The sequence below is a fragment of the Scatophagus argus genome, chromosome 5 (genome assembly GCF_020382885.2).
Source record: "Scatophagus argus isolate fScaArg1 chromosome 5, fScaArg1.pri, whole genome shotgun sequence".
NCBI classification, from domain to species: Eukaryota; Metazoa; Chordata; class Actinopteri; family Scatophagidae; genus Scatophagus; species Scatophagus argus.
In genome coordinates, this window is record NC_058497.1 from 13,833,147 (window position 1) to 13,855,236 (window position 22,090).

General features: G+C 40.8%; 1 protein-coding gene and 1 long non-coding RNA gene across 2 annotated transcripts; one reads left to right on the top strand and one right to left on the bottom strand.

Moving 5' to 3' along the window:
• The first annotated feature begins 141 nt into the window (after nt 1-141).
• Nucleotides 142-21,043, top strand: tlcd2 (TLC domain containing 2). Its single transcript, XM_046388936.1, has 4 exons — nt 142-1,184; nt 1,648-1,730; nt 3,874-3,956; nt 17,492-21,043. The coding sequence occupies exons 1-4, from the start codon at nt 1,006-1,008 to the stop codon at nt 17,870-17,872; spliced, it is 726 nt and encodes a 241-aa protein (XP_046244892.1). The 5' UTR covers nt 142-1,005; the 3' UTR covers nt 17,873-21,043.
• On the bottom strand, nt 8,947-12,549 carry LOC124059150. Its single transcript, XR_006843371.1, has 3 exons — nt 12,461-12,549; nt 9,398-9,552; nt 8,947-9,079 (listed from the first exon to the last, which is right to left on the bottom strand). It is a non-coding gene; the product is annotated as an uncharacterized LOC124059150 (long non-coding RNA).
• Nucleotides 21,044-22,090: the final 1,047 nt, after the last annotated feature.

Below are 22,090 nucleotides of genomic sequence, written 5' to 3' on the forward strand. Positions count from 1 at the left end.
AGCAATGCTACCTTAAAGTGTTCCTCGTAATTTGCAGATATATAAAGGAAATAGCATTTGGCTATTCCGGCCGTTTTTTATGGGATTTTTTAAAGCAGATAGAATTTTGTTTTTCTACTTTTCTAAGCTTGTCAGTGATTCAGTGTTCACTATTTATGAACACCGAATCACTGATAAGCTTAGACTGATGGAAAAGTAGTTTTTGGTGGTGCTTTGGCTTGGTCAACAGGTGTTTCAGGCTTTCAAACATATGGTCGCTGTCACTCCCTTAATCAGATCAGGTCCAATTAGAGCTTGAATTTTTATAGATTATTATCAGCATGTATTGTATGGTTTTGGTCAATGGAAAACTGTAACATACTTTTTTACATACCGTTAATATGGAGTGTTTTTTGGTATTATTATGGTGGATTATATAACTTCCCTCTGAGAGTGTGGTATTTCCAACAGTACTTGAATCTAACACAACACATGAAACGTGCTCTTGGCCGCGCCCCTTTATAGTAGGGCGGGGAGACGCTGTTTTTGGTGTCTGTTGATGTCGAAAAGTTACACAAGCGAGGTTTTAAAACAGGACGGTTTCACAACTGTAACCGAGGCTTCACGGCTGCTTTCATCACCCACTGCTCCTGGTTAAACCTGTGTCCACAGAGCTTTCTTTGGGAAATTTATTTTATTCTAATTACTACTATTATTATAACACAAAAAAACACCACAAACACCCAGTCTCTGTCAGCGAGAAATTAATTTATAGACTGGTCCACGCCTGCTCTCTCTGGACAATAACCGCGTTTCACAAGTGACGAGTGGATACAAGCGGTTGGGAAAACACCGGTATGTTAACTTGATTGTCTCGGTCATCGGAAACAAGAAGCCCACGACCGAAGCCTCCGCCGCGTTCATCACCGGAATCAGCTTTACTGGAAGCAGATACTTGATTACCTGATTACACCGCGCACGTTGGGAGCAACTGAAGTGTCCATCTACTACACACATATTTCAGCCATGGAGTTGAGCGCAGTGATTTTAACGACTGGGGGCTCCGTCGGATTTTTCAGGCTTGTCAACGCAGGGGTCAGAAAACTCCCCATGCCCGACTCTGCCTGCAGGAATGCATGGAAATGGAGAAATATCTCTACATCCTTCGTCCACAGCTTTATCACTGCGATATGGGCAGTGCTTTGGTAAGTCAAACCGTACAAATTCAGCTCTGTTGAATCTGGATATGATCGGAAACGAGTGGTTTGAATGTGTCAAGCATGGTTTCATTAATGGATTCTGGCTTTTGGCGCGGTCATGGGCCTATATTTGCTCGAAATACACCTTAACTTAATTTAGTGTCATTTGACATTGATTATAGTTTGACTTTACGTCAAGATGTTAGCCTGTTCACAGCTGACCAGTCTTTGTATCTGCCATACTGCTCGACCACATCCTCCAGCTGTATTCATAATCTCAGTGGAAGTAGATGTAATGATGTAGGAAGAAGCTTCTTGTATAATTGCACCGACAACTTAATCATTTACATTAAAATTAAAGATGATTCGTTGTAAACATACTACTCACAAATAAAGTTTCGCAAACTGTAAAACAGCTTTTTTTCCCCTTCAAAATGCTTAATCTGCACTTCTTTGTTTCTCTTTTCAGCTTTTTCCTTCACCCACAGATGGCTGAAGATTTGATAGAAACTCACTCTGTGTTTTCTCATACTTTGGTGTCGTTTTCGATCGGTGAGTAGCAGCCTGTCAGCACTTCCACACTTCTGAATTACAAATTGTCCTTCTCTGAATGGGCTGGTGTTGGTGGAGGGGAGGGCTGGAGAGGGAGGGCAGCTACAGGTGATAACAACACAAGGGGAAGTGAGGAAATGACATTATCAATTCTGGCTAGTCTTGTTTTCCTACATGGTATCAGGACAGTTTTAGGTCACAGGCTTGATGTATTTTTTGTAAACGATTTCTTTTTCTTTCATTTTCAGTCAAGGAATGTATAAACTTGAAAAATATTAATCAGTCGGCACAAGAAACTTTTTTTTAATGATATAATGTCAATAAATTGCTTGGGTTATGTGAAACCAATATGGAAAGCATATTGTCTGTAAGAATGTGGAGACATATAGTAAACACAGGATTTACACACATCGATGCCTCCTTGAATGCTGAATGAATTAGCTTTGGATGTGCTCCAGCATTTGTTCATTGTTATTATTTATTATGTTTTATATGCAGTTGTAAATATAAGATTTAACCAGGGCCAAATTATGTCAAATCTAACATTCTCACTGTTTTATCTATTAATGAATTGGGGATGTACCTGGATCCAGAATACAGACTGCAATGAATAACATCCAGTCTTTGTAAATGAGATTGCAGACATGCAGAAATTGCACAGATTTTTCTAGATGTCAATATAATTTCTCAAACCTGAGTGCGCCGACTACTCTGCATTCTTAAAATAGCAACTCACCCTGTTTTTACTTTTTCTCATTAGCCCTAAAAGTATTTGTGTACAACTGGCGGCACGTGAGCCCTCTTAAATCCACAAACTTACTGGACTTTTGCTGAGCAGGAAGGGCTCCCTGAGGATTCCCAGGATGTTTGACATTCTTTCAGGAAGTCTAGCCCTGGAAGCTGGCAAAGCAAGGAACAATGTCAGTATGTGAAGATCAATGGGGGGCATTATTATCAGTCCCAGGCACGGGGCGTAACCCTGTACAGTCATGTGACATCACCAAAAGCAACTGTGCAAAAACTCAGTTTATTTATGCGAGCCATCCACATAAGATGCCAGCGGTAACAAGAGAGGGGAGTCATCACCACATAAACAAGTGGAGAGCCTCTCCCAATCCCTCCCGCCAGAAATGTGGTGTGATCCTGAGGCCTCGGCAAGTTTACTGAGGAGGGTTGTACACCAGATTTGCGCATTCAGCTTGTGATACCACGCTGCAAACCTCGCAGTGACATGTCATAAATGATTCTCCACTTGTTGAATGAAGACCTTGTCCACTATGTAGAACAATGTCTAGCAGAGGAACCCATTTATGGACAGCTGTAGCTGGACAGAGCACAGGCTTTGCATTGATATCATGGCCATGTTGCAGAGCGTAAAGAGAAATACTCTGCTTAAAAAGAAGACGAGATCCATTTTTCTTTCTTCGTCCTTCAGTCATTTTTTGTTCCTCCTTTATGTTTTATACAGATGTATCAGAACTGAATAATTCATTAAGAGATGTCAGTTAATTGGCACTTTTATCTGTTGGTGGCAAGACTTGACCCAAAGAGAACCTTGTGAAAACTTCTATTTGTGAAAAGACAACACTGGTTAGCATAGAGTATATTGTCAATGCTCTTATGAACTGCTATGAAGTCCAGATAATGAAAATAAACCAATCAAATATTTAATAGCAATTTTGATATTTACTTGTTCTGTGTCTGGTGGCAAGTACATTTGTTTATGGTGAGAAGAACCCAAACATGTCATCACACCAACAAAAGGGTCCTGGAGTCATCTTTCCCACATAATGAGTTTAATTCCCCTCTCGCCAAAGCCCTGAGCTCCCTTGAACCCCTTCGTCCCCATCCTCAACACTTCATTATTTTTCTGGCATTCTGAATAGCTGTCACCATGGAGACAGCTGGTGGTGGTGAAGGGGTGGGGTTGTTGGATATGAATAGCCCCTCTCCAAGACGTATCTTGGTTGGTGTCGTCATGGAAGCAGAACCCCACCCCACCCCCCACCCCATCCCGACACACTTGATACGCTGAAGGCTTCTATTGTCAAAAAAATCTGCCGTGTTTTGGTTAATTAATGAAATGCTGAACCTAAAGATGACATTAGCATTAACATTTGCTGAATGTTGTCTATCCCCACAGGTTACTTCATCTGTGACTTCTTTGACATGGTGCTGAACCAGAAACTGAGTCAGTCCTGGGAGCTTCTCTTTCATCACTTGGTGGTAGGTCTTTCAAGCAATAATGCCACATTGTGTCCAAGATTTAATATTGTGGCCATAGATGTTTCACCGTGACTGCAACTGATAGAACGTTGGACTCACCCCTGCAGATTCAATACACAGCAGTTACTGAACAGACAAATCATGTACAACAACTCCACTGCACCTGTCAGAGGCACAGAAATGGGATAGACAAATTACCCACCTTTCTTGTCTGGTTACAAAGACACGAGTGAGAACAAAGAGAGACAATAATTCCAGTCTGCAGTCTGACAGTTCACCCCCACCCCCCACAGCTCTGTTTCTATCTCTAGCTGGTCATCTTTCTGACATGGTGACCCTCAGCATCAGTTAGATATTTTCCTGAGGGAAGAGCAGGTCAGATCGGTTAATGCAGCCCACTTTAAACACTGGGGGAAATAAATAGGGAGATGAGCTGAAATGGCAATATAGAGCTACATCCTAATTAAATATTTTCTCTTTCTGCTTCTTCCTGTGTGACCTACATCCAACATCATACTGATGTTGTGTATTGCTTTCTTTAGCCAAGCTTCTATAGTGTATTACTCACCTATTTTTTTTTATTGGCAATGGCTCTGACAGGATTCAAGTAGATTTGTACTGTACATTTGTACTGTGTTTGGGTGTCAATGCAAGCAAGTATAGTACATTAGTAATGGACATGGTTTAGATACCATGCAAAGTATATTTTATGCTGATGTTCCAGGAGCAGACTTATAAAAGTAAATACATGCTTAAGCTGGACACAAATTTGATATTGCTGCTGCTTTTATTAATTTAAACAAACATTCACTTTCATATGGGACCAGATTCTCTCCAAATAAATATCACTTTAAACACACAGTACCTAATTTCTGCAGCGATGGGTCAGTTTCAAGTCAAATGTCAGTGTCTAGACTACTCGTGACATTTCTGGTTGTCTGGGAGTAAACCTATGGTTGTGTATGGTGATGCTTGTACTAGCCTGAAATATCCTTTGTTTTAAAACAAGGCTAAAGGCACACCTGAGTCACATTTTGTCAGGTTAGACGACCCAGTGGCTCATGAGTAGAAATTCAAAGGGACATTCAGGATTACTTGTGGGAACCAGCTCAAGCACCACTTCGTTGTTGGTGGCAAACAAGATTTTGAGAGAACATAGCCAGATCCCCCTTTTTCTAAATGTCTGGTGTTTTTTTTTTTTTCTCCTTCTATTCCTGGAAGCCGAGTGAATGGATGCTTTAGCCAGGCCAGCTGGCCTCAGATTGTCACTAGAGTGTGGGAGGGACGGAGTCTTCTTCCTCACTCACATGGCTTTCTGTGTTTGTCAGTGAGCTCTCTTTCCCTTAAAGCACTATATTATAGCTGCTTCTTCACTTCCATGTCACTATAGTCATCCTCTTTTGAACCTAACCCCTTTCTCTTGTGTGCGTGCTTTATAGGCATTTGTCTTGTTCTTTTCATGGCACTACTATAAATTTGGTTGCTATGATATTGTGTGAGAGGTTCATGAAGAGTTGAAAAACAAGAAAACCAAGTTGTGGCTGGAATGGTCATCTGAGCTCCCATGAGTTTTTTCAGTGGGTTTAGCATCAAGCCAAGCAGGTCCAGCTGGTCATACAGTCAGGAGCAGAAGGTTGATCTCCTTCTCATACTGAGCCCACTGACTCATCTCTCGCCCCTGCCGGTCATGCCCTTATCTCACAAGGCTAATGTACAGTTTAGCTTTCCCCGGACTCATGGCATTTGATTGACATCTCACTTTTGTCCTGACCTCTGCCTACTGAATTAGTGTTTGTCTGCTCAAACGCACTTCTAATTATTTTTCTTCCAGTCTTCATTTCTGTAATCTACTGCGCGGGTTTCCTGTGTTAAACAAGCATGTGGTGAAACATCATGAGGTCTAACACGAGTTTTGTTGAACCCTGTTGTCGCAGTCCAGGAGAAATAATAAAGTCAGACATTCCATGGAAAGTTTTTTTTCCCCTTCTTATTGACTGAAGCAGAGATTACAGCTTTTTATTCCTGTTTAAGAATAGCCCTTCCACGCTCACTCTCACCTGATGAGAACCTGTCAGCCATGACCCCATGCTTCCATTGGGAAAAGAGGAAGTCCGGATAGTTCTGCCATAAATAGGATGCGTTCCTCGGAAGAGATTAAATATGTGTGTACATCCTATATATGTTGTCTGAAAACAGAACATGCAGGGCTTTTAAAAAGCAATCATGAAGGTGGAGCCTGTTCAGTGTGGTGTTTCAGAAAGAGTGCAGTGAAATTTCTCATTTTTGCCACTGTTTGAGCAGCACACACTGCAGTGTGTATGGTTAATATAAAACCCAGGATGGTTTGCCATTCTTGTAAATAATAATAATAATAATAATTATGATGATAATAGTAACAACTGTCTCCATGTTCAGTCTGTTTCTACCTTGTTCGCCCATAACTTTTGAAAATAGTGAGCTTGTAATTATAAGTATGACCTAGATGAGAAGGATGCTGAAGGCAGAAGGACAAGTTATTTTTTTCCATGCAAATAACAGTATGTCCAGTGCTCTCTTGAGATGTTCATCAATCATACACATTGGAAACACCATGCGAATCGGTTTTGCTCTTGCTGGTTGCTGTTTGCCCTCTCACAGGGGTTGGGCCTGTGAGAGGGCAAGAAGTTTTGCAGCATTTATGCTTTTTCCTTCCATAAATGTCTCTCATCCCTCTCTCATCAGGCAGAATTCAATTATCACAGAAGGAGGTCAAGGCCAACACGGCTTGAACACAGATTAGGGCTGTTTCCAATCACATGTGCTCTTCTATGTCTGCTTCCTATCTATACATGTAGACTCTTAAATATTCTCCACACTGTGCTACCTGTATGGATCTTAGTTACACAACATTTTATCTTATTTTATCTCATTTTATTTTATTTATACTCCAGTTAGTGTTGGAGAACATCTAAATTCCCAAGTTGCTCTACATTTTGTTACAGCCTGGGGAAGTAATTAATTTCCCAACTACCAAATTTGCAATAACCAGCCCTAGGGGCCTGTCACAAATACAGTAAAATAGAAAACTTTTAATCATCAGTCACCTTTACACTGGTTTGAAATGTGTAGCACAAGTCAAATAGGGCCATCAACAATGAACAAATAAAAAGTAACATACTGTAGACAGCTGGCCCTGTGCAGCAGCTTATATCTGGTCACGGAGCATTTGAGTCACCAGAGCACATCACTGACTCTGCTGTCTGTATTAGTTTTAATACACATTAGCTTTTTTTTCTTCTGCTTCTTCTTCTTCAGAGATTTTGTCAAACTTGAGTGAGTTTAAATGAGTTTCAAAACTAAAGTTTGGTTGGGCATCTCTTGTTTTCTGAAGCCATCTAGCTATGAAGCCTGATTAATGTCATTGTTGTCATGTTTATGGCGCTTAAACAGGAATTTCTTCTAACTATCAATGTTTCGTTGTTCAGTCACTAAAAGGCTTCACCACAGCATGGAGCTGTCACTGTGCTTAGTTGGAGACATTACATTAAATAAGTATGCATTGTTGCTACTTTGAATTATTGATTAAAAAGAGGGGTTGCATCTTCACCAACCTCTTTCTGCTAGTGGATGGTGTACAGTATATTGTTGAGGGATACATTTAAGGAGCGCACTTGATTGTCTGAAACAACAGTACATTTGTCTATGTTTGTATCCATACAGCTTGGAAATCACCTTAGGTGCTCACACGCTCATGTTTTCCACGTTTCAAATTCAACCTCAATCACATTTTTTCTACTCGAAGGTTCGTCTTGTAACATTTGCATACATGAATAGAACTGAAGCCGCCCTACATAGCTAACGGGGAATGACGCTTTCGGAAGCACAAAAGTATTTTGTTGGTCATGCCGTCACTACCGCATGTCACTGGAATGCTCTATTTGTCATGGATCTCTACATCTTCAACTCTGTAGAACCTGATTATCCTGTATGCCTCCTCCCTTTGCTTCACCTACTCCTTCCACCAGCTGTTGGTTATCTAAAGCCCACCGACCAATAGCCTAATGTGACAGCAGCATGCACAAATACAAAGAGTGGGGAGATTTGTAATCCTTTAAACCTTACTTTTTTGAAGTCGCCGTGGTTGCTGAGGCTGTTTATACGAACATATCCGAAGTTCAGCTGGTCTGTTTCCGCATGGATGTACTTCCTCCTGTCGTTAATCTTGCATTTATAAGAACATCAACAAGCATGTTGTTGAGAGGGCTACTGTTAAATAGAAGAGTGTAATATGGTTTGTAATATACCGTTGGGTTGTCCTTTAGATAGTCCTTTAGACAGATATACTTCCAGCCATCCACAGCCACAAACTCTGCCACTCTTTTTTGACCAACACTTTGGTGTGACAAACCATATGGTACACAGATTACTTTTCAAGAACTCCAGTGGCAAAATCAGGTTTGCAAACCATGAGCTAATGGAACTTCAGTTGTTTTTACTTTGAATGATGCAACAGTATCACGCCACATATGAGACAGCAGAGAGATGGATTGCGAAACAGAAAATGGAGTTTTTAGTGATGACTTTTTGGCGGGGTAAGATCATGATATGTGTGTGTGTGTATTTTCTGGGGATCCCCAGGAGGTCCCCACATTGTGTGTATATCCAGACAGGAGGACAGACATCTGGTCTCCACATGAACCTCAGGCTCTTAAGAGAGAGACACACTTCCTGAGAGGGCTCTTGCAAATGTGTGCACCCCCTCAAAACATTTCTCTGCTGCAACTCCACTCCATATATCACACACGCTGCCTTGTTCACAGCCCCCTCCTATCTTTGTATGGCTGCCAAACATCCCCCATCCACCCACTCTCTGCAGCTTGTACCACCCCCTCACACAGCTACAAACCAGTGAGAGCTTCTGCACTCTGGTAGTATTAGATCTTGTTTTTGTTGGATTTTTTTTTTTCTCTCATGGTATGACTTTCTGACATTGAGGAATTTTCTTGTTCATTATTTTACTTGGTCAGAGAACAGTTGACACTCATCTAACGTAACGGCAGCAAACAAGCAAATCCACAGACTGATGGATGCAGCATCTTGTTTCTTCATCAACCACAGAAATGCTGTTGTGATGCTATAGGAGCCTGAAAATTGGTATGAATGTTCTGAGTGTGTGCATATAATCTGTCTTCATGAGATTGTTATACATGCTTGACATGTCTGAATTTGTCCTTTCCCATGTGCATCTGAGAGTGGGAACGCTTACAATGAAGCATAGCAATTCTATGCACACTATTACTAAATATCTCTGAGAATAAACCCCTGTTGTGACAGTAAAGGCAGAAAAGCAAACTATTATTTGGAACTTTAAAGTCAAAATATATGAGATGTATCATTAAAAAAAGTAACTATCCAAGTTTTTAGATAGTAAAACAAGTGAGAGCATATGTGGAAAAACATACGGTATGTTTGTTGTTAATTCCATCGCGTTGCTTATCAAGTCCAGGTTGGGAAAGTCATCAGTGTGAAGTGGAAACAAGATATAAAGATGTTGGTGCTGTCCATCCTGAACAGAGCAGGCTAGTGTGAATGAGCCCAATGCTATACTGTCTTCAACCTGCGGAAAAACAGCAGAAAAGAGTGGTTGCGTTACACACTCGTACACACACATGTGCCATGCTTCTCAAAGAGGCTGGAGAAGCAGAGTGCCCAAAGAGAAGGAGGAGGTGGTATTTATTCACAGTTGGCATAACAACCAGGAATGCTGTTTATTGAGGCATCCATCCATCAGCACGATTAGAAAGCAGAGAGTTGATACTTCGTAAACTACTTGTCAGAAAAAGGGTGTGGCAAAGTGAGAGATGTACATTTGTTCTCCCTGAGTGACACACCTGACGGCCTCGCACGAAGAATAAACAGAGAAAAAACTGGCTGATATCCAGCTGCTGCGGGAATACCAGAGGTCTCGCATATGATTTCAAAAGAACTGTGGGTGGGCGTGAAAGCGTATGAGAGTACTGCGTAGGAATAACCTCACAATGGTAAATTTGTAGTAAATGGAGTTAACCATTTCAGTGGCTTTTCTGTCATTATATTTCATTAGTTTGTTTGCCACTCCTCAGAATCTTTGCAAAATTCCTCCTAATGATATAAATTAAAAATGTTTATACCAAAAATTTGATAATTTCTAAAAAAGAGATTGAATTATATAGCTGGATTCACCAGCAGGTTAGTACTTGAGAGAAATGGAGGAAACAGCCAGTCCAGCCGTGTCCAAAGGTAGCAAAATGAGCCTATTAGTATGTTTTCTGCTTTTTCTGTAGTCATAGATAAGCTAAACTTTGCAGTATCAGATAGCAGTGCAACAATAGTTGCAACCCATGGACGATCAGCAATCTCATCTGATCTCAAGAGCTTTCTGGTACTTCCTGATCCTAATGAGCATTAAGATGCATTGGAAAAGGCATCATTGGCTTTTATCTTTCCACGGTCACCCTGAGAAGAGAGGTAATGACTGAGACATACATTATACTCACAATGCAAACTGCCGCTCCCCCTTCACTCACAGTGCCTGAATACCTCAAGCGACTTCAGTTCACTAGAACACACCCTGCTAACAGTCATAGGGCCTCACCCCGCTGTCCCATGTGAAGATAAGTTGAAGACTTACAAATGAATGCCCACGCAACACTAACTGATCAGATTTTCCCTAACTAATCGTGTTTGAGCACATCCGGTGAATATTTGACCAGATGTTTGTGAGAGCACAGCATTGAAATGGCCTGCTGTCAGCTGACTGGAGTTAATGTAGCTCGCATGATGATAGTTGGGACCACTAGATGTGTGTGTGTGTGAGTGTGAGAGTGAGAGAGTGAGAGAGAGAGAGCACGTTCATTCGAGTTTCTCTCGTAGTTGGATCTTTTGTCAGGCCCTCCCACCTGCACATCACCCCACTGCCAGTCTACTTATGACCAGATTGCTAGCACTTGTCTACCTCATCAGTTTCAAAATCCTCAGAATACACCTTACCTTGGTTCTATTTGTCCACCTATATTGTTTTGCTTTCTCTTGAGTATAATGGAACTACATGAAAATTCATTTGAAAAACTCAACAGCAATGTCTTTTACAAAAAAAAATCATGATCCAGTCCCTCAAGTTTAATCCACAGACCTTGTTGTGTGTCATGTAGGATTTATTTTCTTTCCAGCGCACTAAACAGTATTACTGTGCAGATTTTGGGGTGAATTGTCCTTTTAAGTGGACAGAGAATAATGGATATGCTGTATTTATCAGAGCAGACATTTGCATTTAGATGTCACAAGTTTATTTGCCCATGTTACTCAAAAGGCTGCTTTATAAACACTATAGTTTCAGTTTTACCTTCATCATCCTCTGTTAATGATATACCGTCACACTACATTGCTGATGTGCAGAACGGCCAGGCAGAGTGAGTGTGGGCAGCCAGCATGTTTGCAGGCTGATGTCATGCCTAATGTCCCCATATTATGGATCAGTTGGAAGCTGAACTCAGTTTACTCATCTTTTTAATTGTTCCTACTAGACTTAGTGACATAAAATTGTGCTGTGTTTAGGTTAGAACTCCTTGAACTTACAACGCTGTATTTCTAGGATTTGTTATTTCACCAACACAACGTTTCCACTGTCAGATGGAGAAAGCTCTTAAGTAGTGTTTAGATGAGTGAAGAAGCTCTAGGGCATCCTGCTTTGAGACAATTGATGATAAATGAGAAAATGAAACATGGAAAAACAATTCTACAATCAAATTAGTAGAGCAAACAAGGTATATTTCACCTCAAATTTCTTGTGTGACCTCCTTCTTTGTAAACAATACGATTTAGACGACGATCACGTATAATATGAAACTTTTTTTTGATTGACTGATTTTTTTATTGATTATTTGTTGATCTACCAGATAAAGCATCCCCTGCATGTTCACAGCCGTCACACCTTTTTTCCCTCTTTTGTACCCTGGTTAGAACCTTAAAACTAACTTTGGTGGAATGGGATGGCAGATTGTCTTTTCCATGTGTCAGACTGCTGATGGTGGCATATCTTAAATGTTTGTGGTTTGCTTTTCCTAATGCTTAAATTACTCCACAAAACTGCTGACATTGTAGTTTTTCTTTCTGTGTGTTATCTGACATGCACACACATGCATGCATTAAGCCACAAAGTAAAGTAGGTAATGTGTTTGCTATACATTTAATATGGGTTTTTATATGCTGTCATGGGCAGATGTTTTGCTAGTGTGCAGTTATTGAAGATATGGCTTTTAAACAGGTGTGTGTGTGTCTTACAAAGGAAGTATAGGCCAGGCTCTGGGGTTAATGACCTCCCTGGCCTTTGTCTTTTTTTTTTTTTCCCACGTGGCTTATCCTTATCCATTTGCTCTTTCTAACAAGCGTGCTCTACTGGTGCTAAACTTGAAATTCTCCTCTGAGTCAGCCAGCAACTTCTCAGGCAAAGGCAGGAAAACGGGTTTGACACGGAAACTCTTAATTACCTTTGTGTCTGCTCTGCACAATGAAGTGTTTGACAAGGAGGAGAGAGACGAGCTGAGTGTTTTTTCAAGCAAGCCAAAACCTGCTAGTGTTGAGTGATGGGAGGGACGCTGTGAGCGGAGCTGGCTGGCCTTGTAGAGGAGGTGCGACCACATCAGGCTGATGACCCTCAGCTTTGGCTGCAGACTTCTGTAAATCCTACAGGCAAAGAGGGAGGGGCTTAACACCATATACTTTAGTAATAATGATCACACATTCAGATCAGCCCCCCCCGCCCCATGCTGAGACATCCTGTACTCCATCACATGTTCATGGGTGCAGCATGTTGGCCAAAATGTTAACACTGCTCAACTAAAAGCTTGAGTTGTGCTGCTATGCGTGCCTTGCACGTACAAGTACGAACATAACCGAAACATCTCTAAAGTACCTTGTGCATGTATGCCTGCAGAGAAGCATGCTTCATGTTTACTATCCAGCTTTACTGGTCAGATCTTTTAATCTCATGATGCCTGACCTCTGATCAGTTTCCCTCAACTCCAGATTTTATGTGCAAATGGAAAACTTTTTGACGTGCATAAAAGTATATCTAAAAGTGCAAGTAACCGTAAACATTATACATGGAAGGTAAAACATTGGAGGCAAGAAAGCAATGCCACATAGAGGCAAGTTTATATGCAATTTTTTTTTTCAGCAACTGATAAGCAGAAGATGCACCTTTTGTACGCTACCTTGACATTGTAAGCAGCCAGTTTGCATCTCAGGTGTTATCTTTCTTTGTAATTGTGTTGGAAACTTATCTTTTCTATCAGCTTTATCTAGAACTGGGGTTCATGACTCATCTTGCCTTAATAATTTTCATGGTGGCTAAATTCAAAAGCAGAAGTGTTTATCAATTCCTGCCTTCTTTGTACAAACTTTCTTATCATGTGAACTTTATCCTACTTTTTTTGTTTGACCTGTGTCGTCATGTCTTTCTGAAGCTAAAAGTCAGGGATAGGATAAAGATTTTTTTCCCCATGATAAAGCCCCCTTTTTTATGAGGCTTCACTTTGTTCATACCACTGTTTACAGTACTTGACAACATTCTTCATGACCTGCACCCACCCCCACCCCCCACCCCCTGAAAGTGGGACATGAAGGTCCCTCACCAGGGTGTAGAGAACATCTAATTGAGTCCACAGGGAGAAAATTCAGGGAGCAAACACCCACGCTACCTTGTTTTTCAGCCCTTTGCTCAGATTTTATGTGCATGGCTTTAACAGCATGTTAATGTAAATAAGTGCAGTCCAAAGGTTAAAAAACACATTTCTTCACTTGTCCCAGTTAATCCCAAATCCTACACACCTCAGTCCTCATGCTATGATTGTTCACTAATGTGGAATGTTGAGCTTACTGACACCAGGTTGTATTAGACTATTTCCCAACTATGAATTAGGAGTATTTTGATTTTTTATCACATTTCACATTTCCTTGTTTGTGAATAATTTAGATTGAAAATTCATCCCGACAGTGGAAAAAGAATTTGGCAAAACAGTTTGACCAAAACCACCTTTGGATATTCTAGTGCTTTCAGTTAATAGCACACGATCTTCCCCAAATGTCCGAGCCTCCAGATTACATTTCCTAATTTAAAAATACTCCCACTCACCGCAAAACTAGCCTTTTCACAAAATTTCCCACCTTAGTGGTATAAAATAGCTAAACCTACCTGTATAATTTGGTTTCGGAATTAAATGAGATCAGACTTTATGTATTTACAGTAGTAGAGCTGCTGTATGTTTAAGAGTGTCCTGCCACAGTGGTTAAAATGCTCCGAGCCATGTGTGATGTGACAGAAGTCACACATGTGTGTTTATGTCTTCCAGAGTTTCTAGTTGGATTGTGATGGGCTGCTGTAATGGACAGCCAAACTTCAGCAGAGCTTATCGAGGCAAATCCAGCTAATGCTGAATCATTCTGATCATCCGATAGATCCAGGGTCTGCTGGGGGGATTATTGTGATCCCTCTCAGCTCCGGGTGCTGACAGCAGTATAGTACAGAGTCTGGGTGTTGTCCCCTGTCCTTAATGGATGACTAACAGAGGCCCACATCTCTGCTCACAGTGGCAGCACTCAGAATGTTTGGCTGGCTGCTGAGCCCTGTGGGGTCATTGTCACCTGGTACAGCGACATCCAATGATCACAGTTGTATCTCTAGACTGGGAGGATGCACACATTATGGCTCTTACGAAAGGTGAGGTGAACATACTTGCGGCATATGGCTCCAACTTTATTGCATCTTATGTAGCATCATAGTGGCTGTGTGCGACACTTTGTTATCAGTGTTCATAGCAAGATAAGGTAACGAATTTCTGTGAATGGCTGATAGAGCATGTCCAAACATCATAAAAAAGAATTACTACAACCATAAAACTGGTTACATATGTAGGTGGGACAGAACAATAAGCCGTTTTTACTTTCAAGAAAGTATCTTCGTATAATGTTTTGACATAATGGTCCAAGTTTACAACATAATGAAGTAACGCACCGTCTTTTTTACCAAATGTGTCTTCATCATCGTGTCTTGGTGTTGTATAAGAGTATGTTTTGACCTTCCCAGTCACATGTTATATTGTCTATTATCTTCCCCGGTCAGATCAGACTTAAGACAAGCCACTGGTTGATGTGGCTGAAGCGCTGGCTCAGACTTGTTGTATGTGTGTTTCCGTGAGCGTGCATGAGGGTACTCGCACAAGTGAATCAGAGTGTATGGTCTTGTTTTTGAGTGTTCAGAGTAGTAGATAAGGGTCCTAAAGAGTTACTGGCGGGTCGTTTTATAACACACACACACACACCCCACCCATTCACGTGTTGTTTTTCTCCTTACTCTGGTTGTAAAGTGACATCAAGTGAGTGCAACTATAGGTTATCCCACTACATATGTTGTCTCATAATCTGTCATCTGTTGAAAACAGACTTAAACAAAAATGTGTTTCTCAAATTAATTTGTAAAGGTGGAGTGATGCCTGATTCATATATTAGATTCATAGATTCATATATTCAGCGTGCCTTTTTTAGTTTCATTCATGTTTACTGACTTAAATAAATGTAAAAGTAGTCTGATGTACACTGAATCCTAGTCAACATCATAATGTTCTGCAAAAACACATTTTTCTCTGTTGTTCAACACCATAACTCAGGGACAGGAGGGGAGATTGTGACCACATTTCACAGTTGGTTAATTGTTGGTTGGATAATGAATTTGTGACACTAATTTTGGGTGCCCACCTTGAACCTGTGCTGATTGTATGGGTTTTCTACACTCCCTGGGTTATGATGCCTGCGAAGCATCCACAGTTTCTTCACAGCAATGTCCATATTTCACACGCTTACTGGTTTTTCGTTGTACCAGGTGCCAATGCTCTCTGTCCATCACAACAAATATTATGATTCTATACAGACATGGTATAAACTGTAAGTTAACTGGTGCATGGAAGCATATAACCTCAAGGTGGTAATTCTAGCTGAGCTTTGAACCTTTCCAAGTCAAGGGCACATGTATTACAGTAGATACGTAATGTAATGACCAGTCAGTGCGCTAATGACTTCCCACGTGCCCTGTTGCCTAATGTGTTACAGCGCATTACATGACTGTTTTGCTGCATCAGAGAAGGCATCCTGTGACCTCAGACAAAAGCACAGATGTACAAGCACAAGATGCTTCTCCATCTGAGCCATGACTGATTGTAAAGGTCATCGTTTCACCCCCACAGTGTATCCCATGACATGTAATAACTCACCAAAGACTTGAGTAAGTTTGGGCTGAAACTACTAAATACAATCCGTACAATCACAGTTTGTCCTCCTGCTGCACTCTGAATGTGCTCTGAGTGTGAATGAAGCTGGTGAATGTGGTGGTGTGAGTGGGTGCCAGCTCCTGTGGAGAGTTGGCCTAACAGCCGTGTTGTGGTATAAACACATTTCTGTTGTCCACATTTTCCACCTGCAACACAGCTGCTGTGAATGAGCTAGACAGCAGCTTTCATGTCTGTCACAACATATCAGATACTGGATGTAATCATTTCCCCTGACCCCTCAGGGAGAAGTCAGCAGATGGGGTTTGGTGAGTTCCCGGTTTTTTTATTTGACTTGTTTGAAGTTGCTGCCATCTTGTGGAGAGTTTCTGTTAGTTATCACACAGGCTTTCATAAGCACAGCCCAGTGCAAATCAGTCACTGGAGTGGTGTCCTTCCATGTGGTCAGTAAGTAAGATACTGTGAAAAGGGAGAGAAAGCATTCAGTACTGAAAGGAAGTGGAGATATTGAAATATGGATGGGTGAAATCTCTTCTTTCAGTCTCTTTTTATTATTTTCATTATTAACTTCCCTACAAGCAAAAACTGCCTGACATGAGACAACACTTGAGTTGAACGACTCAAACAGTAAAATTTTCTCGAGCTGGAAGCTATAAGTGTTACAGGTTTCAAGGTTAACAGGTGCAAATAAATACCAGTGTGGCTTCAGTCAGTGCGACACCAATCTTACAAATCAGAGGTGCACCACAGCCACCAGCTGTCACTCTCACAACTCGTGAGAACATGGTAAACAGTCCCGCTGCTCGGATCACGTCGCCTTTCGTAGAGGCTGCTGGATTCACACAAGAATCCAGCCCCAATTTGCTACATCCCTGACTGCAGAGCAGAGACACTAAGGGGTAGCCAGTGGTGGAAGCAGAATTCCCAAATCTCAGCCACTCGAAACCTCTCTACCATTGCGTGGTTCATATTGCCTAACCCTCTGTGGAAATGAGTAGAATCTCTAAATTATTGATAATTCTCTCTGAAGATTTCATTTGACCACTGCTTGACCATTAAATTATTAGGAATGCATCGATGTGTTCACACACTGTTGTGTCAGCTGCAGATGACGGCTAAGTTTCTCCGGTGTTATTGGGAAGTGTGGTCAGTCATCATAATGTGTTAACCGCTCTGCACACTGTATCCAACATAACTTTCTTCCTCCTTATCTTTCTTTCTCATTGTGTTCCTCTGTAGGTGATCACCTGTTTCGGCCTGTCTGTGCTGTCTTGTCGCTACATTGGCTTTGCCGTGGTGGCCCTGTTGGTGGAGATAAACTCTGTGTTCCTCCACCTCAGGCAAATGCTGCGTATGGCCAACATTGCCAAAGGCACGCTGTACCGGGTCAACAGCATAATCAACCTGGGCACATACGTGGTGTTCCGCATCAACACGCTGGCCTGGATGACCCGCTGGCTGGTTCTCAACAGGGACAAGGTGCCCCTCCTGGCCTACACACTGGGCAGCGTGGGTATGGCCATCATGACGGCCATGAATATCGTCCTGTTTTATCGGATACTCAGGAGCGACTTTTTAAAGAGCAGCACCCGGGAGACAAAGAAGGATAAAGAGATGTAGAGGAGAGGGGAGAACGGGACACACAAAGGATTGGATTCATAAACGCACTCATTACTGTCTGTTAACACATCTGTGGCTGAGATTTGATACTGTTTTGCTTGTGTGTGATATACTCAAAGCTAAGAGATGTGGGGATCTTTTTTTATCTCCCATATTGTACAGGCACACGCATGCAGGGTGCAAACAAATGGCCTTTTCTTCAAACACACACCACACAGCCATTATTCTAAAAGCCACGTTTACTTGTAGCTTTTATAACTTTGGACTTCTGTGCATGTGTGTGTGTGATCCAATGATCCTTAAGTGCCATTACTGCCTCACTAATGGCAGATGGAGGATTTTTCAAACTATCAGTGTAAGGCCTTGTAAAACGACTCCAAACGCCTTGTTGTCCAGGGGTGTTTAAGCTAAATCTGTTCTAAAATGTAACTTATGGTTAGTGAAGATGCACCCACTAACACTTAAATATATTTCCATAAAAATCATAGGAAACAAGTCCAAAAGAATCTTAAGAATATATTGAAAAAAATAACATTTTTGTTTGTATATATTATATAGTCTCTCTCTATATATACAAACACACACACTCACGTACTCTTGTGGTAATTTAAATATATATCTTGTTAATTTTTTTTCCTACCAAATCTCCTCAACTAAAAACCACCTGCTACCTCAGGAAGTTTGTAACAGTTCTTTACCTCTTTCTAACACAAGCTTTGCTGTCAATGATTGGCAGGTTCTTTGTTAGAGAAGAAAATAAAGCTTAAACAGAAAACTATATGTAGAGATTATAAAGTATTTGTTTGTAGAGGAGGGACATCCTGCAAACATCAATCCTGACTGAGGCAGGGAATAAGGAAGTAGAGAGAAAAATAAATACTAAGTACACTGTCGAATTTAAATAACAGATCAGATTTTAATTTGATGACACAATATAAAATTTATAAACAAGTTGTTGCCATTTTATGATATTCCAAATTGTATTGAAACTTCTAGGAGTAACAGTTTATAACGCATGAACAAATCTGTCATAGCAGGCTTTACATTTATTATAATCACACAGTTTAACCCTACTCCTGAAAACATCTTGTACTGTACTGTCCACCAATCACATCATTGTCTGAGTAGACTCTGACTCAGTTGGCTCGCGGATCAGCATCCATTCGGCCACTGCGAATGACATCATTGTCCGGCAGCAGTCAGTAACGGAGGCTGTCGGACAGCTCAGCCGGCTGCTGTATTTGTGACTTCAGTTGAAACCTGGAAAATAACAGGAGAAGAAAACAAGCTCAACGACAGCAGACGGTGCTGCGGTACAAGCTGACATTAATGTTTTCATGGTTTGTGTGTAAGTATTCCTTTAATGGCCCACGATGTGCTGTCATCTGCAGTAGGAGCTGTCAGACAGGCAGAAGTTGTTATCCTTCATTTAGCCAGTGGAGGACAGCCTACTCCTCAATGTTACCTCAGTGGTCTCAGCACAGACGAGAACACGGGAAATGTCTTTATTTTGTAACATCTTTGTGGATCTGCGCCTCTTGCCTTCAATTTAAAGTGGCCAACAAGCACAGACGGTTGCAGAGCAATTTCTGAGGTTGGTGACGGAACAAACAGGTCTGAGATCTGTAAATACAGCAAACTGTTATACACACGACTGCTAAAAGGCTGCCTGTCTTACCTTCACATAGTAGCATTACAGTCCTCATATGGCATCAGAATAACTGGTGCTATTTATGTGTTGCTTTTGTGCGTGTGTGTGTGTGTATTCATTGTCTGGGGGGAGTTAAATTGCGTATAGTCGTAATTTATTTGTGCTTAAAAGAAGTTGTGGATTAAAGACAAAGTGAACACAATGTTCAATGAATTTCCCTGTTGTGAAACAATTGATTCTGATGTATGATTGTGTAAGTCATGTTGTTGCTGCTTTGGGTCTTTTTTTTCTTTTTGTTTCCCCAGCTTATATCTTCAAAACCCCAAGTCCTACAAGGGCAAATTCAGTCATCTCAGCTTGAAAGAGTCCATGTTCAAGCCCTAAAACCAGGCTGTCCAACCGTATTACACAGAGAGCCACATATTTAGTGAACAGATCTGAGCACACTGTACTCAGTTGGAGCTGGAGAGAAACATAATCTGTCGTCAGCACTTAAATGCAGCTCAGACACACAAAATGAACTCTTTGTCCACATTAAAATCAAGACACTGCTGTACTTAGGAAATGGCACTGTTTGTAAGGAGGACATGATCATTGCCGTTGTGGCTGATTCCTAGTTACCTTTTTTTTTTTTTTTAAAGCTCCAGAGAAATGCCCTTTTTTTCTTTAATTTTATGGTGAATGTACGGTAGATTTGAATTTTTTTGATTCTATCAAATTTTCAAATTTGTAGGGCAGCTTTGTGATTCTAGTGAAGACAACTGGTGACAACTGAAGTTCTTTTTAACAAGCAAGCATATATTTCTGAATGTGTTGTATAAGGCTGTAACATTATTGGATTTATAAATGTATGATATCAGATTTGTTCATTGTGTTGCTGTCTTAGGGATTGTGATTAAACATAGCAGCCAAGACGAGGTGCCTCCTCACATAAATGTCCTAAAGACACTGAGGGACCACCGGCCAAAAACAAGCTGCAGTTCTGCTCTCCACACTCCCATTGCTGAGGGAGCGGAAGCTGTTATTAACTCATGTTCCTTATCCATACGTAGAAAACCTGGTGGCCGACTGCTTTGTTCTTCATCTTTTTTAATAGCTCCATTATTCAAAATTGAGAAATACTTGTTTCTTTATCAACAATTTGATCATTTCTAAACTTATTTTTTTGTTATGCTGAATTATTGTCAATTGTTAATTATTAAAAAAGTGAAACTCGTTTACGCTAGTCGTCAATTTACACTGTGCAGCCTGTTGAGGACTTAAAATCTTCATTAAAGAATGAATTAAACATGGCATACTGAAGCCATGAGACCAAATGAAGTCGTGAGAGCAAAATCTTCTGCTTTTTGGACCATCAAACTGTCACATTTCACAGAAATTTGTCTAAGAGTGTAAATATGACAGTTTTATTTTTTCATGTTTTGGCAGAGATGGTTTTTGTAATTGACAGACCAATGTATGTGTTTATACAATAACATTATTTGTTTAAAGTGAAAATAAAGATCAAATGGATAAATGTTGTTTTTTCTTTTCACTGATGTGGTTTATACTCCTGTACATTTGTCTGACAGCTGCAGTTACAGCGTATACAAGTGCTATTAAAGCAAGCAGTCTGGAGTATTTGGGTCAGTTAGTTGAAAAGCTGCAATTATACCTATGAAAACTACATAGCAGAAATAGAAAGCAATGGTTGACAAATAAAATTTGACTAAAGTACACAGCAAAATTAAAAGTAACTAATTAATAAGCTCTGTCAGAGTTATATTATTTTAGTTCATATTACTGACATATTTGTAAGACCAGCTTTGAGAAAAAAATTAAGAAAAAACAAAGAGAACACAATCAAATTCAGGAACACCGCAAATAGCTCAGATGACAACAGGAACTGTTTTCAGGGGACACTAAAAAGTGATGCGCATGTCAGTGACACACTTGGTCCACCACCTTAAGAAAATATTTCATCTCATTTTCCACCACTTTAACGCCACGGAGTAGAGCTGACTTAAATAACTTTAGGACTCACAAACAATGATAAGAACAAACACATTTGGGCTGTTCATCTCTTTTTAGCGTCCTCTAGAAAACAGCTTCTCCTGTGCTGCTTGCAGTTTATTTTCATGTACTTTCAGTATTTTGGTCTATCACGACATGTCATCAAATTATTGAAGATGTTTTTTGTCTTAATCTGAGCCATGTTTTGTCTGTTTTCATGTTGTCGTTTTCTTAAGTTGCAGTGTGTCGACCTTTCCCCTCCATCACTTCCCTTGTGAACTGAATAACAGTAACACTCCTGAGACGCCCCTTTTCAGGTCCGCGTACTGCAGATTGAGAACCATTGCAGCACCCCAGCCCTGTCTCTGTCCATGGTACCGATATCATGCTCATCCAGTCCCGGCCTGTGTAGTCCCAAAATAAGCAATATATTTTTTTTTAATCTGTTTATTGCCATCACTGTGTTTTCCTTTGTGCTCCCAGGCGTCCTGTATTGATCCTCCTCAGAGTCGACGTGCAGCTGATACGGGCCGCTCCGTCCAATCAGCTGTGCTGCTGACTCTGTCGTACGATGT